We start from the raw sequence: 13,335 nt of genomic DNA on the forward strand, positions 1-13,335 counted from the left end.
CTATGAGAATATTTTATGATTAGTAGAAAACCTTTAACAGACACAAAAGATGGAAGATGAAATTGCAGCAAGACAGCATGGCAAACCTGAAGATCTATTAGTGCATAAATCTCCTTAAAACAGAAAAGAGAGAAAAAGAGCACTAACAAACCACAATAAAAGTTGTCCTTAAAGTAGTAGGTTATAACAGGGTGGGAAATGTGTAATATACATGTACTCCTCCAAAGCAGTTACTGTCTTTCTAAATAAGGAGCTGATGTATTTTCATAGCATCAGATTTACTTATGGTATAAAGCCATACAATTGTAAAATTACTACTACGATTATTCTTTTCCCACCCTGGTAGAGAATAAACATGAATTCAGAAGCACAGTGGGAGTGGAAAACAAAGAAGAGAAGAGAGAAAAGGCAGCAGAGAAAGACAGAAAAGGTGAATACAGAGCTACAGAAGTGTTTATTGAGCATGCTACAGAGGTAAGCAGAGTACACACAAAATGAAATTAAACGACTGTCAAACCTCCCAACTTTGTTAGAAAATTAATTTTTAATTGTGCCGCTTTCAAACTATACTGAATTTTACATTTCTAAAGATGTAAAAACTTAACTAATAGAAAATATACATGACCTTTTTCTACATAGATAACAGAATCTATGAATCTTGAAACTAAGTACATCAATTTCAAAAAGTATTGGTCATTTAAACAGAATCAGATTAAGCAGTTCAGATTGACAGAAGAACTGTTGTCAAATTAATTTGATCTGTAGATTCTGAGCCATGTTTATAGTAAAGTCAGATCGATTTCTAAATACAAAATATTTTGAAGAGATTTATTAAAACTGAATATTACAATGCAAGGTAAATTAAGACTAAAGGCACATAAACTTTGGTCCCACCTGGTTGTCAGTTTTAAAAAACTGCCACAAAATTAACCTTCCTGCAAGTGTTCGCAGTACACTTTCTTCATCTTTGAAAAATACATGCACCAGTTCCTGAACTAGCAAGACCAGTCTGCACATGCTCAGAAATCCACAACCATATTCCAAATCTTAATTACAAACTAAAGATGGCAATATATATTTAAATGCACATAAGTCATGTCAACTTCAAAAACATCTACGAAAAATATTCAACCACAAACAAGACATTACTTAGTGCTGACATTTATATGATACGTCCCACAAGAGTGTGTACAAAAAGGTTAAGAATCCACAATGCTTTCCACATAGGGCTCAAAAAAAAAAAAAAAAAAAAAAAAAATCACAGAAATCACTTTTTTCTCCTTTAAGAAATTAATATTCTGTACCTTGTTAATTTTCTCTAATGCCTACATTCATAACTGAATCTAGACCAGAATCATGAAATACAGAAGGCCATTTACAAAAAAAAGTTAAAGTAGCAGAAACAACATATGCTGTGTTTTAATCTTTCAAAGTAATGCATCTTATCTGATTAAAAAGAAAGGTACGTGACAACCCAATAAGTAATAGGAGTGTTGCAAGCAGGAGAAACAAAAACCTTAACCTTTTTATACACCCCAGGCTAAATATATTTTAATTCTCATGTAACACTGTGCCCCAGCCAACCAAATTCATTTTACTAGCAAATGCAATTCTAGCAACACTAGTTTTCCTTTTTAAGGCACGTATGTCAACTAACTTGAAAAACTGTGGGCTTAACTTGAAACCCTTTTAAACAAAATGATGTTTCTCTAAACAACAGATGAAAAACCAACAGTTAATATCACTGCTTTATTTTCTTATGAATGTTTTTTTTTAAAACAACCAAGGAATGATAACAGCATGAAAGACAGAAGTCAAACTCTGGTCCCCACTCTCCTGAACAGTCAATAGGTGACGACACTGAACAATGCGATACACCCTCATTTTTTATCTCTCATTTTAAATCGTTGATTTCGAGAAAGAAACTCTCAGATGGTGATTTTCTCCAAGATTGTAATTATGCAGATCAATCAAAGCCTGAATAGCTTCTTCCACTGTTGACATCTGAAGAAGTGCCATCTTGTGATCTCTTCTGAAACAAAACAACATCATCAGGAACTCAACCAATACTAAATAAGGACCTAAAAACCTTTCTTCCCTCTCCAGAAGAGTATTTAATCAAGACATTCTGTTAAAACATATGAAGTCAATCTTTTGTTCAAAACCTAAGGATTCAAGGAAAACTTGCTTACTGAAAAAATTTAAATGCTTTCACAGTGCCTCCAGTGTTAGCAAACAGTGTGCGCAGATCATCTTCTGCTACTGATGGTCTAGAAAAATGAAAAACAAAAACACACATATAAGAATTAATTATCAGTGGTTCTAGTATTTTATGGCTTATGTGAATCCCACTGGCTTATTGTCATACAACACTTACGGAATATTAGACAGGTGAAGAGTTGCAGATGGAGGGAATATATTCTGAAAATTTTTTGAGCCAGGTTTCTTGAAGCGATGCAAGGGTGAATTACCAAAATCTTTAGTTAGCCCTTGGTCATCAAGTCCCTCTCGAGGTAGCTGTACTGTCTGATGCTTGGAAAGGGTAACTCGAATAATCTTCCCATACATTTTTTGTCCATTAAGATGACTCATGGCTGAAAAAGACAAGTTTATTAAATTCAGTGCTACATTTCAACACCCTGCAAGGATGGCATATACTTTCTCATTAAATCACTGATTTCAGCCAACACTGCAAGCTAGAAAAATAATTCAATTTCAATATTAGTTTGTAAAGTTTTCAAAACTGCACTGCTATGTTTAGCCATGTATTCAGTAAAACAAACATGGAAACATAACCCAATTTTAATCTGTTATTTGAATGGTCCAAATAACTTATTCCAGGTGAAAAAGCCACCATGACACTAACCAACATACACACCACTACCTAGTTTTATGATCAAACTTATTTTCTCTGATTTAATTGTGGTATTTTTGCATGTGCTATTGTGCTGATATGGCCAGTGTAGTAGCAGACTGATGTCCATAAGGTTAGATTAGAATTTGGAGTTAATGTTTAGTTCAAAAAATAAACTAACACCTCTTTTTCCTCCAACAACACTATTATTCTATTCACATAAAGCAGCACATACACATACGATTTTTGGAATACAAAACGACTTGATGTAATAAGTTTTCATGTCTCATGGAGAGTCTGGGATCTGAGAATAACTAGAATAAGAGTAGACTGACATATATGAACATGTTCATTTGAATTTCCACAATATTATTTCAAATACTTAAATTTACAGATTTAAATGAGCCATAAATTAATCTAATCTTACCCAGCTGTGACTGGTTCCCATCTGCCATCTGTATAAGAGCACTGTCTTTCTTATTGTATAAAATCTTCACACGCTGCACATCCCCATAAACACCTTTTTTAGAGTCAGAGAGTTAATCCAGAAGAATAATTAATTTTAAGTCTAATCAACTAAACAGCACATTTTGACATATCAATGAAACATTCAGACATCAACAAGATCACCCACTCAATCTCAACATTCACACAAATGAATAAAGAAGATCAAGATTTTGAATAGTGAATTTTGAAAAGAATAAATTTTTGATAAACCCTCAAAAGCTATGTGAATGATATTAAATTAAAGACCATGCAAAATATATTAGCATGCATTAAAAGAAAATCTTGTGTCTATGGAAAGTTTTTAAACAGCAAAAGAAAAATAGCAGAAGTTTTACTATTCAACTTTAAGCCAAAAGTGCTAGCTACAAATAAGAATTAAGGTGAAACAAAAATTAAATCAATAATAAAAGTATAGTGCTAACAATAACATACCGAAGAGGGTAAACAGACTTTGGGGCGTAACCATCTTTAGAAGGAGAGAAGAGCAAGCAGCGTAAGACAAGAAGAGAGAAGAGTCGAGGAAGAACGGAGATGAACAGATCATCCATAACGAAGGGTGGTTCCCGCAGAATGGTGAGGTGGTCATGGATCATGGTTCAAGGCGGTTAATTGGGGCAAGTTGGTCCGAGGAACACATTTTGTTCAAGCACAGAAGCATGAACATAGGGAATGAAGACAGGGAACGTAGACAAGGATAAGGAGAATAAAGGATAAGACGGGGGAGGGCATGGGAATTTGAGGAAAGACAAGGAAAGGGAAGGTGAACACAAAAGGAGAAGGATGAAATGGGGAAGGTAAACAGCAATGCAGAAGAAAAAAAGGAAGTGGGGAACAAAAAAAATAAAATATAGGTCAGTACATAGGAAATGCAGGAATTTGGTCAGAAAATGGTTGGTTTATGTACTGTACAAGAAAAAAACTGAGTAAAATGTTGTCACCCAAAACAAATATGGGTAAAGTACATCCATATCAAAGAATAAATTACAGCATTTCATCTCAACATGAAAAAAAAAAAGCATGCAATAGAAATTTTAAACTTTGAACTTCAAGTGCATAAGCATGGCTGGGTATGAAATGCAGGCAAAAATCTTTCAAAATGGCACTCTGATCCAAACATTTTAAACATGCAAGACTGTGGATGACAAAATGGTAACAAATGATAAATAAGCTTCATGAATCATATTAACAGAGGCCAGTTAAAAATGAAACAAGTATTCCAACTAGACAAACTGCTACATCAAACTTCCCACATTTCATACCAGCTTTCACAGCAATTAAAAAATTGTACAAGACAGTAAAAATGCAAAACTAAATAAAACCCCTTAGATTTTAGAGTTAGCAAGAAAGATAACAGTATTAAGGTGAAAAATGTTTTTGAAGACAAATGAATAATAACTGCAAAGAAAAAATTACTAAGAGAGACTGGAAGAGTGCCTCGTCAAGATCTTTGGGAGAACCTTCAAAGAAAAATGTGTTAGAGCAGTTCACATAAATTAAGATTTTAAAAATGCAGTGACACGTAAGCATGAAATGAAGCAGCAAATAATTAGAAAAGAAAAACACAATTCTACTTTACATAAAATATAATCTACAAATTAGAATACATTTGTTGTTTTTGTGAAAATATTTAAATTACAAATTGAAAGCCAAACATGCAGTATTTACCATATTTTTCTTAGGAAAAATAGGTAGCCAAATATCAAAGGATATTTTAAGTTGTTAGCTACCTAGGAAAACAAAAATATTTAACTATAATAGAAAAAAATATAAAGTTTATAGTTTCAAAATTAATTTAGACATACAAAAAACAAGAAAAATACTTTGATCTTAGGAAGTATGCAAGTGAAAATAGAGACAAGTGCAAAAAAATGAAAACATTCACAAATGAAGCGTGATTAAAAAATAAGGAATAATAATTAAAAAAAAGGTTAATGGTTTCACTGACCTCTTCATTTAAATTGCTAACCAGGAGGACTGTATTGCCACCAGCTGAGACTCCAGGCATACCCACTCGGCCAGCAGCAGCCGCAGCTGCTGCAGCAGCAGCATTCGGAATAGCCAAAGGACTCAGCGCTCCTGGAACAGCTGCAACAGGAAGCCCTAATTTTAAAATAAAGCATATTTTACGAAATACACACAAGTCATTTAAAAATATCTAAATCAGAAGTACAAATACTGTATTGTTTACACTACAAAAGAATTCATTCCACGATTCATATTTTCCAATGCTTTGTGAAATGGCTCAGTAATAAATATCAGGAGAAAAACCCAGGGTTCTCGCTATTTTTCTTGCTTCAAAGCACTTCTTATGCCACTTCACTTCTCTAAAGAACATTTTGTTTTCAATCAAATGCAGTTCTTGTGAACCACACATATTGCTCTTTTTTCCTAGATTAAAGCAAAAATCCTCCCTAATAATATCTACAGTATCTGGTTTAGAAAAGGGCAACAAAAATTATTCGGGTATGGAATGACTTCTGTATGAGGAGAGATTAATAAGACTGGGACTTTTCAGCTTGGAAATGAGACGACTAAAGGAAGATATGATTGAGGTCTATAAAATCATGACCGGTGTAGAGAAAGTAAATAAGGAAGTGTTATTTACTCCTTCTCATAACACAAGAACGAGAGGTCATCAAATGAAATGAATAGGCAGCAGGGTTAAAACAAACAAAAGGAAGTATTTCTTCACACACCACACGGCCAACCTGTGGAGCTCTTTGCCAGAGGATGTTGTGAAGGCCAAGACTATAACAGGGTTCAAAAAAGAACTAGATAAATTCAGGGAGGATAGGGCCATCAATGGCTATTAGTCAGGATGGGAAGGGATGGTGTCCCTACGTCTGTCTGCCAGAAGCTGGAAATGGGCGAGAAGGGATGGATCACTTCATGATTACCTGTTCTGTTCATTCCCTCAGATGCACCTGGTATTGGCCACTGTTGGAAGACAGGATACTGGGCTAGATGGACCTTTGGTCTGACCCAGTATGGCTGTTTTTATGTTCTTATCAAAATGATCTGAAGAAATCTTTTTGATGTTTAATTAATCTTGTTGCCTGAATACACCAGTCAAGTCAGTGAAACTAAATATTAATGCAAGTTGTCTTCACCATTATATTTCCTTTATATTACCCTTTGGTATTTGTTACTTTCTTCACTTCAACTTGATGCTTTAGGCTAGGTTACAACCTTGCAGAGCAAGGCAAATAGAGTAGCCTACATATTACCCACAGTGTTAGGCTCAGTGGGGGGGGGGGGGGGAGTGTTCCAGCCATGAAGACGGAGGAATATTCAGTCCAGGGACATGGCTCCATAGCGGTAATCTTCCCTAGCCTCTCTGCCTCCTAACAATGTTCATTCAGGAATTCAGCTGCCATTGGCCACCTCCACTACAGCTCCTCCCCTCCAAAGCACCTACGGCATTGTACAGGGACACTATTAATTTATGATGGGTTTTCCCAGTGGAATCCCTTGGGTACATAGTGAGCATACTGTCACCCTAGGATACACTCCTTCCCACCATCCTGTGAAGTTGTGCCCCTGTGCTATGCCTGCACTACCTTTTACAGGTAAATTAGACATGCTAGTTTTATTTGTACAAGTACATTTTATTTGGTCTCCAACAAATAAAATGAAAAGACTAGCACAAAAATCATAATTGTTCAAATTATTTATTACTTTGTTTTACTGCATGTTATTTGCCACTACTGCACTAGGCGATCTTCTGATGCCTGGATGATGATACTAAATAAAGATTTAACACGGGACCATGTAACCTTGACCAGTTGGGACCACTAATGCATCTAAATAGAAATCTTTGCTTTGTAGATGAGAACTGAGTTGAGTTTTCTCCCTTCTTCCCCATAGTGAGTTAATTTTGTTTAAAAATAAAGATAAGGGAAAGGCAAAAGAATTATCCAGTCTCAGATAGTGAGTAAATACTGAGCAGCTAATTGTGACCGCACTCGTCAATAAAAAAATAAAATATTCCCAACACTACTAAAAATAGATATTGCAGCAGGAAGAAAAATGCAGAGGTGTAAAATAAGTATGGTTACAAAGTTTATTTCACTCAAAGTAAGTAAAATTTCCATGCTCCAACTCATTAATCATGTTTCTTTTACAGGGGGGAATTTAAGGGAGATAAATAATTAACACATTGAGATTTTACTGTGCTGGACAAAAGGACTAGCTAAGTATATAATATTAATTTATTGTGACAGAGTGGGATAGCCAGTAAAACTGTTATGCAGTAATGGTAAAACAAAACAACAAAAACAATGTTAGGGATAGAGATTAATTCTGAAAATATTTTTATGACATTACATAAATCCAAGTTATATTCTCCCTTAAAAAACATGTTCAGTTCTGGTCATTCCATGTCAAAAGAGATACAGAAGGTCTGAAAGAAGAGCAATTAAAATTAATGATGTGAAAGGATTTTCAAAAGAGAAGAGTTTTAAAAAGATATTAGTCTAAAGCAGCGGTTCCCAAACTTGTTCCGCCACTTGTGCAGGTTTGTTTACCTGCTGGGTCCACAGATTCGGCCGATTGCGGCTCCCAGTGGCCGCGGTTTGCTGCTCCAGGCCAATGGGAGCTCCTGGAAGCAGCGCGGGCCGAGGGACACGCTGGCCGCCGCTTCCAGCAGCTCGCATTGTCCTGGAGCAGCGAACCACGACCACTGGGAGCCGCAATCGGCTGAATCTGCAGACATGGCAGATAAACAAGCTGGCTCGGCCCGCCAGGGGCTTTCCCTGCACAAGCGGTGGAACAAGTTTGGAAACCGCTGGTCTAAAGTGTCATAACACAGGTATACAAAATAATGAATGCTACTGAGACGGTTAACTAGGCAATCCTATTTAGTCCCTCTTATAACTCAAGAAAAAGGGGAAGGAGGCATCTAATAAAATTAAAGGGCAACACGTTTAAAGACAATAAGAATGCTTTGGTTTTCAGCACAACGCATAGAGTTTAGTGGGATTCAACAAGGGATTAGACATTTTTATGAATAAGAACATCCAGTTATATTAGAGAGGCTAAATATGTGAACATGGACAATCAAGCTTCAAGATATAAGCCAATCACTAGCTATCTAGGGGTTAAGAAAAAACTTCCCCCACAGACACAATATTGTATAATTGTCCATAATGAGAGCTGTCTATAATCTTCCATTGAAATGTAGTACTGGTCGCTGTCAGAGAAACTATACAGGATTAGACAGCCCACTGGTAGTCCAGCATGGCAATTCCTATATTCCTCAAAATCCACTTTTCACTTTCTTTTCCACAGTTGACCTCCATACAAATTTATACTGCTACATACAAATGTATCAATAAACAGAAAAGTAAGTTAGATATAAAAATGATGTGGCAAAGTTTTCCAAAAGTCATAATTAAAGTTGTGCCCTGAATGTTTCAAATGGTAAAGGGCAGAGAGGCATCTGGCAATTAACTGATTTCCCCTTAAATAGCTATGTTCTGCTGTTATATCACAGAAGAAATGCACAGATATCAGGCACTGTGTTAGAGCAACAGAACCAGCCAATAAAGAGGCTGAGAAGTGAAAAAATGAAAATATATCCAAAATACTGATCACTATTCAATACCTCCAATTTTTCACATATCCCATGGAAGGAGATAAGGTGAACCCCTAATCCCTCAAAACTACAAACCAGAAAGAACATAACTTTCATAAAAGTTTGTAGAGCAGACAGTTAGAAAAAAACATCTATTTGCTTACAAGATGAAAAAATATGTTCTGGAAGTCACATTAATGCACACTTGGAATCCCATAATGCTACTTTCTGCCTCCTCAAAAACAGTATCAAAACCGTATTTTAAAGAAAAAAGGTATGCACAACGAATTTTTAAATAAATCTTATTTCAGAAAAAAGTTTAATTATAATAAAATGTTTTTGAGGAGGCAGAAAGTAGCATTATGGGAGCAGAAAGGAGAGACCATTTGTTAATCAAAAACTAAGTAATTCCTCTAGTACAGGGGTCAGCAACCTTTCAGAAGTGGTGTGCCAAGTCTTCATTTATTCACTCTAATTTAAGGTTTCGCGTGCCAGTAATACATTTTAACGTTTTTGGAAGGTCTCTTTCTATAAGTCTATAATATAAAACTAAACTATTGTTGTATGCAAAGTAAATAAGATTTTTAAAATGTTTAAGAAGCTTAATTTAAAATTAAATTAATATGCAAAGCCCCCCGGACTGGTGGCCAGGACCAGGGCAATGAGAGTGCCACTGAAAATCAGTTTGCATACACGTGTCATAGGTTGCCTACCCCTGCTCTAGTATAATCTGGGGCCAGTGATAGTTGCATGAGTTAAATCTGTCAAAGCAGCTTTCACCTGTGTTCATTATTTACATATTTTACAGGGAAGAAATGACGAATTTGGTCTTTTCTGCAAGTTACACGTATTTTTACTTTAGCTTGGTCTCCTCCGAGACATTCCTTCTCCAATCACCTACTTCATAACTGGCAAACCACAACAGATGCACATCAGTGTTTAGAGAACAAAATACATTTATCCTATTTCAGAGTAGCAGCCGTGTTCGTCTGTATTCGCAAAAAGAAAAGGAGTACTTGTGGCACCTTAGAGACTAACATATTTATTATGCATCCAATGAAGTGAGCTGTAGCTCACGAAAGCTTATGCTCAAATAAATATGTTAGTCTCTAAGGTGCCACAAGTACTCCTTTTCTTTTTGCGAATACAGACGAACACAGCTGCTACTCTGAAATAGGATAAATGTATTTTGTTCTCTAAACACTGATGTGCATCTGTTGTGGTTTGCCAATTATGAAGTAGGTGATTGGAGAAGGAATGTCCTTTTCTATTTATCCTATTGTACAATTTAAATGTGCATTCTATTGTACAACTAATTCAAGACCAAAGTAATTTGCTCATAACATTTGATATTTGTAATGTAGTTCCAAGGGGGTGGGGGGTGACAGGGAGGAGAACTATGGGCTTCAAATATGCAATTTGTTTTTAAGAGTTTTTACCACTCCCTTTATTGTGAGAGCCACTACATTTTTGTGACAGCCATAAAAATGATACATTTATTCTCCTTGCTAGCTATATTGCAGTAGTTGATTTAAGTATACTTTTGAATTATATTAGTATTTCAGATATTTGTGATGTAAATAAGAGGAAACAGAGCAATGTTTAAAACTTGTCCCCCTAGGAAACATATTTTGAAAGAATTTAATTCAGACATAAAAAAAATGCAGAAATAGATTTTTATGTTGTACATACCCATTTTTCATGTCTGTTTTCGGTAAGCTCAAGAAGTGTAGTTAAAGAAGGTCACATATGCATACATTAGCTACATAGTAAAAATTCAGTAAAGATGCACAAGACAAAGGGGCACAATACTATGTGCCCACTGCACAACTTTTTCCATGTAAAGTGGTAGAAGCCTAGCACAGTTTAAACATAGACCATTTTTATCTATGAAAATGTCACAACACTTAAGAATCACTGAAGGAGCTAAAAACAGTGGCTTTGTACCATTAGAAAGCAGAGCTTCCCAATGTGACTTAACACCCACTTCTAGTCCTCAAAGGTCCTGAAACAGTAACATTTTAAAGCAAGGAAAAGCTATTTACGGCCATTTTTAGAGGTTTTTGACAGCTAGAAATGGAGCCCTTCGAGCCCTCTACAGCTAGAAATGTAGTATCTGATATTTTACAGGTAAAGGGATAAAAAAAAGTCCCAATAATATTTTTTAAAACATTCCTAAAATATTATTTTTGTATCCCCTGTGCAGACTACACAATGGCTTTCTTCTGGGATGAACCACATAACTCACCTTATGGTTTTGCCATTTGCACAAGGCAGCCATTCCTAATTTATGCTGGAAAACCTTTAAAACATACCAAAACATATTCCTGTGCACCCTTTATACCCAGGCATACAATGTATAACATATAATAAATATGTAGCTACATTTATCTTTTCTGGTTTTGTATCTCCTACTATTGCATATCAATCGGTTCATGTCAAAATGCTGTGTTGTGTTATCAATTTGTTCCTGAGGTAATAATTAAGATATCAGTACCTTCAATGGAAGAACAAACAGAAGCAAACTGAAACTACCAATATTCATCTAAATGTCCTTACTAATTAAAATTCCCCACCACTACTGAAAAGGGCCTTTTCCCCTCTTAGAAAAGATATAACAATGATTCTAACTAGAAATGATTTTTCTGTGTTTCCACAAAGCTTTACCCAACCTTAAATATACAGATTTGATCCTGATTGAGGCTTCCGTGTACTACTACTATATTAAAAATAACAGATGACTGCATTTTTATAATGTTCTTAACAATTAGCATAGTAAATCAGAATACAAAGGAACAGCTTACCAGGACCTGAAGCGGATGTTCTCCAAAGGTTATATCCTCTAGAGCAGAGTTTCTCAAATGCGTCCACTGGGGCCACATGCGGCCACCAGGGGCTTTTCTTGCAGCCACAGCCTCCTGGGCTGTGATGGGATGGGGGGGCAAAATAGCGGCCCCTCATCCTCCCTGTTGCTTCAGGACGCACCATCTTGGTGTTGATTGCTGAGGCCGCCAGTAGGGGTTCGGCCCTGCCCCCCCCCCCTTCCCGAAGACTGTTGGGGCACAAGACTGGAGGAGCAGGCAGCAGGTGAGTTCCCCACCTTCCCAGGGCTTGCGGGACTCAGGCATTGGCTTCAGCCCTCGGGTAGTGGGACGGCAGGCTCTGGCTGCAGGGTTTCAGGCTCCAGCCGCACGGCTTCAGACTTCATCCGCTGGCCGCGGGGCTTCAGGCTCCAGCCCCCTGCTGCCTCTCCTGCCCTCCAGAAATCCTTCTGCATTGCCCCTGCCCCCCTCTACCTCCCTTGACCCCCCCATCCAGGGCTTAATTTCTCCCCCCGGCTTGCCAGGGCTAAGTAAGGCTGCTGTGAAAAGTGATATTAATAAACATACAAGTATCACTTTTCACAACAGACTTACTAGCTAGCAATAAATAAATTACACTGAATTGGACATGTATATGTGCATATTTATTTGTTCTTCCTAACGCATTTTAGGAAAAATTGCCTGAGCAGCCACCAGTAAGAGTTGGTGGCCGCACTCTGAGGCCACCAAAAAGATATGTCCTGAGAACCCTTCCTCTAAAGATCCACATTCTTAAGTCTTGTGTCCTCACACACACACCTTCAAGAGCTGACTAGCAAAGCTTGTATTATAAAGTTTAGAATCCCTCAGATGGAAACAATTAAAGCATGTGTCTCAGGAGACATACACAGCACGTCATAGACTTTAATGAGTAATTCTTTTTTCAATCCAAAAAGATCTAGGTTTCTGGGGAATGAAATGGAATTACAACTCAAACAGGGAGCAGGATAAATGAATCAATCTATAGGAGGACCCTCCAAATAAAAGCAAGATCTCTATAAACGAAAAATGAAATGCTTGAAATTTGTCCCTATTAATGATTTAGACCAATCAATAAAAGAAACACCTTATTTTTGCTTTTATTGGGTAAAACTGGCACAAGAGATAGCCACAGTCTAGAGGAGAAAGGGAAATAAGTATTTAGTAAGAATAAATTAGAGTCTGGATGATGTGGGAGATTGATAACAGAATACAAATTCACCCTACTGCCCCCGATTCAAATCTGGCCTGCGTAGGTAAGCAGTTGTCAGTCCAAACCGTGCTGGACAGCTTTTCCAAATAAAATAAGCAATCACAATGAAATCATTTTTAGTGATCTCATCAGTAAGGCTCCAAGTTTGTCACAGAGGTCATGGATTCTGTGACTTTTGCAGCAGCCCCTGGGGTTGGCCTGGGAGCTGCCTGAGCAGCTCAGGCAGCCCCTGGGCCAGTCGCACTGGCAGCTGCTGGGGCAGTCTGAGGCCCCTCTGCCCCCAGCAGCAGAAGTCTGAGTGTGGAGGGACTCAGGGTACTGCTATTCTACAACAGATAATTACACA

The 13,335-nt window shown here is 37.0% G+C and overlaps 1 protein-coding gene across 6 annotated transcripts in view; it reads right to left on the minus strand.

The window, feature by feature from the left end:
- Positions 1 to 525: 525 nt before the first annotated feature.
- The window catches only part of PTBP2 (polypyrimidine tract binding protein 2), an 89,311-nt gene continuing 76,501 nt past the window's right edge, over positions 526 to 13,335 (minus strand). For 3 of the 6 annotated variants that reach the window (XM_038412559.2, XM_038412564.2, XM_038412563.2), the window contains 6 exons: positions 5,307 to 5,461; positions 3,794 to 3,827; positions 3,282 to 3,374; positions 2,378 to 2,594; positions 2,193 to 2,270; positions 526 to 2,032 (listed from right to left, as the gene is read on the minus strand). In XM_038412559.2, the coding sequence (XP_038268487.1) occupies positions 1,900 to 2,032; positions 2,193 to 2,270; positions 2,378 to 2,594; positions 3,282 to 3,374; positions 3,794 to 3,827; positions 5,307 to 5,461 (710 nt within the window). In that variant the 3' untranslated portion in view covers positions 526 to 1,899. The remainder of the gene's footprint in view (positions 2,033 to 2,192; positions 2,271 to 2,377; positions 2,595 to 3,281; positions 3,375 to 3,793; positions 3,828 to 5,306; positions 5,462 to 13,335) is intronic. The other 3 variants (XM_038412561.2, XM_038412562.2, XM_038412560.2) reach the window with 3 other exon arrangements.

This window comes from Dermochelys coriacea, chromosome 8 (genome assembly GCF_009764565.3).
Source record: "Dermochelys coriacea isolate rDerCor1 chromosome 8, rDerCor1.pri.v4, whole genome shotgun sequence".
In the NCBI taxonomy this organism is placed as follows: domain Eukaryota; kingdom Metazoa; phylum Chordata; order Testudines; family Dermochelyidae; genus Dermochelys; species Dermochelys coriacea.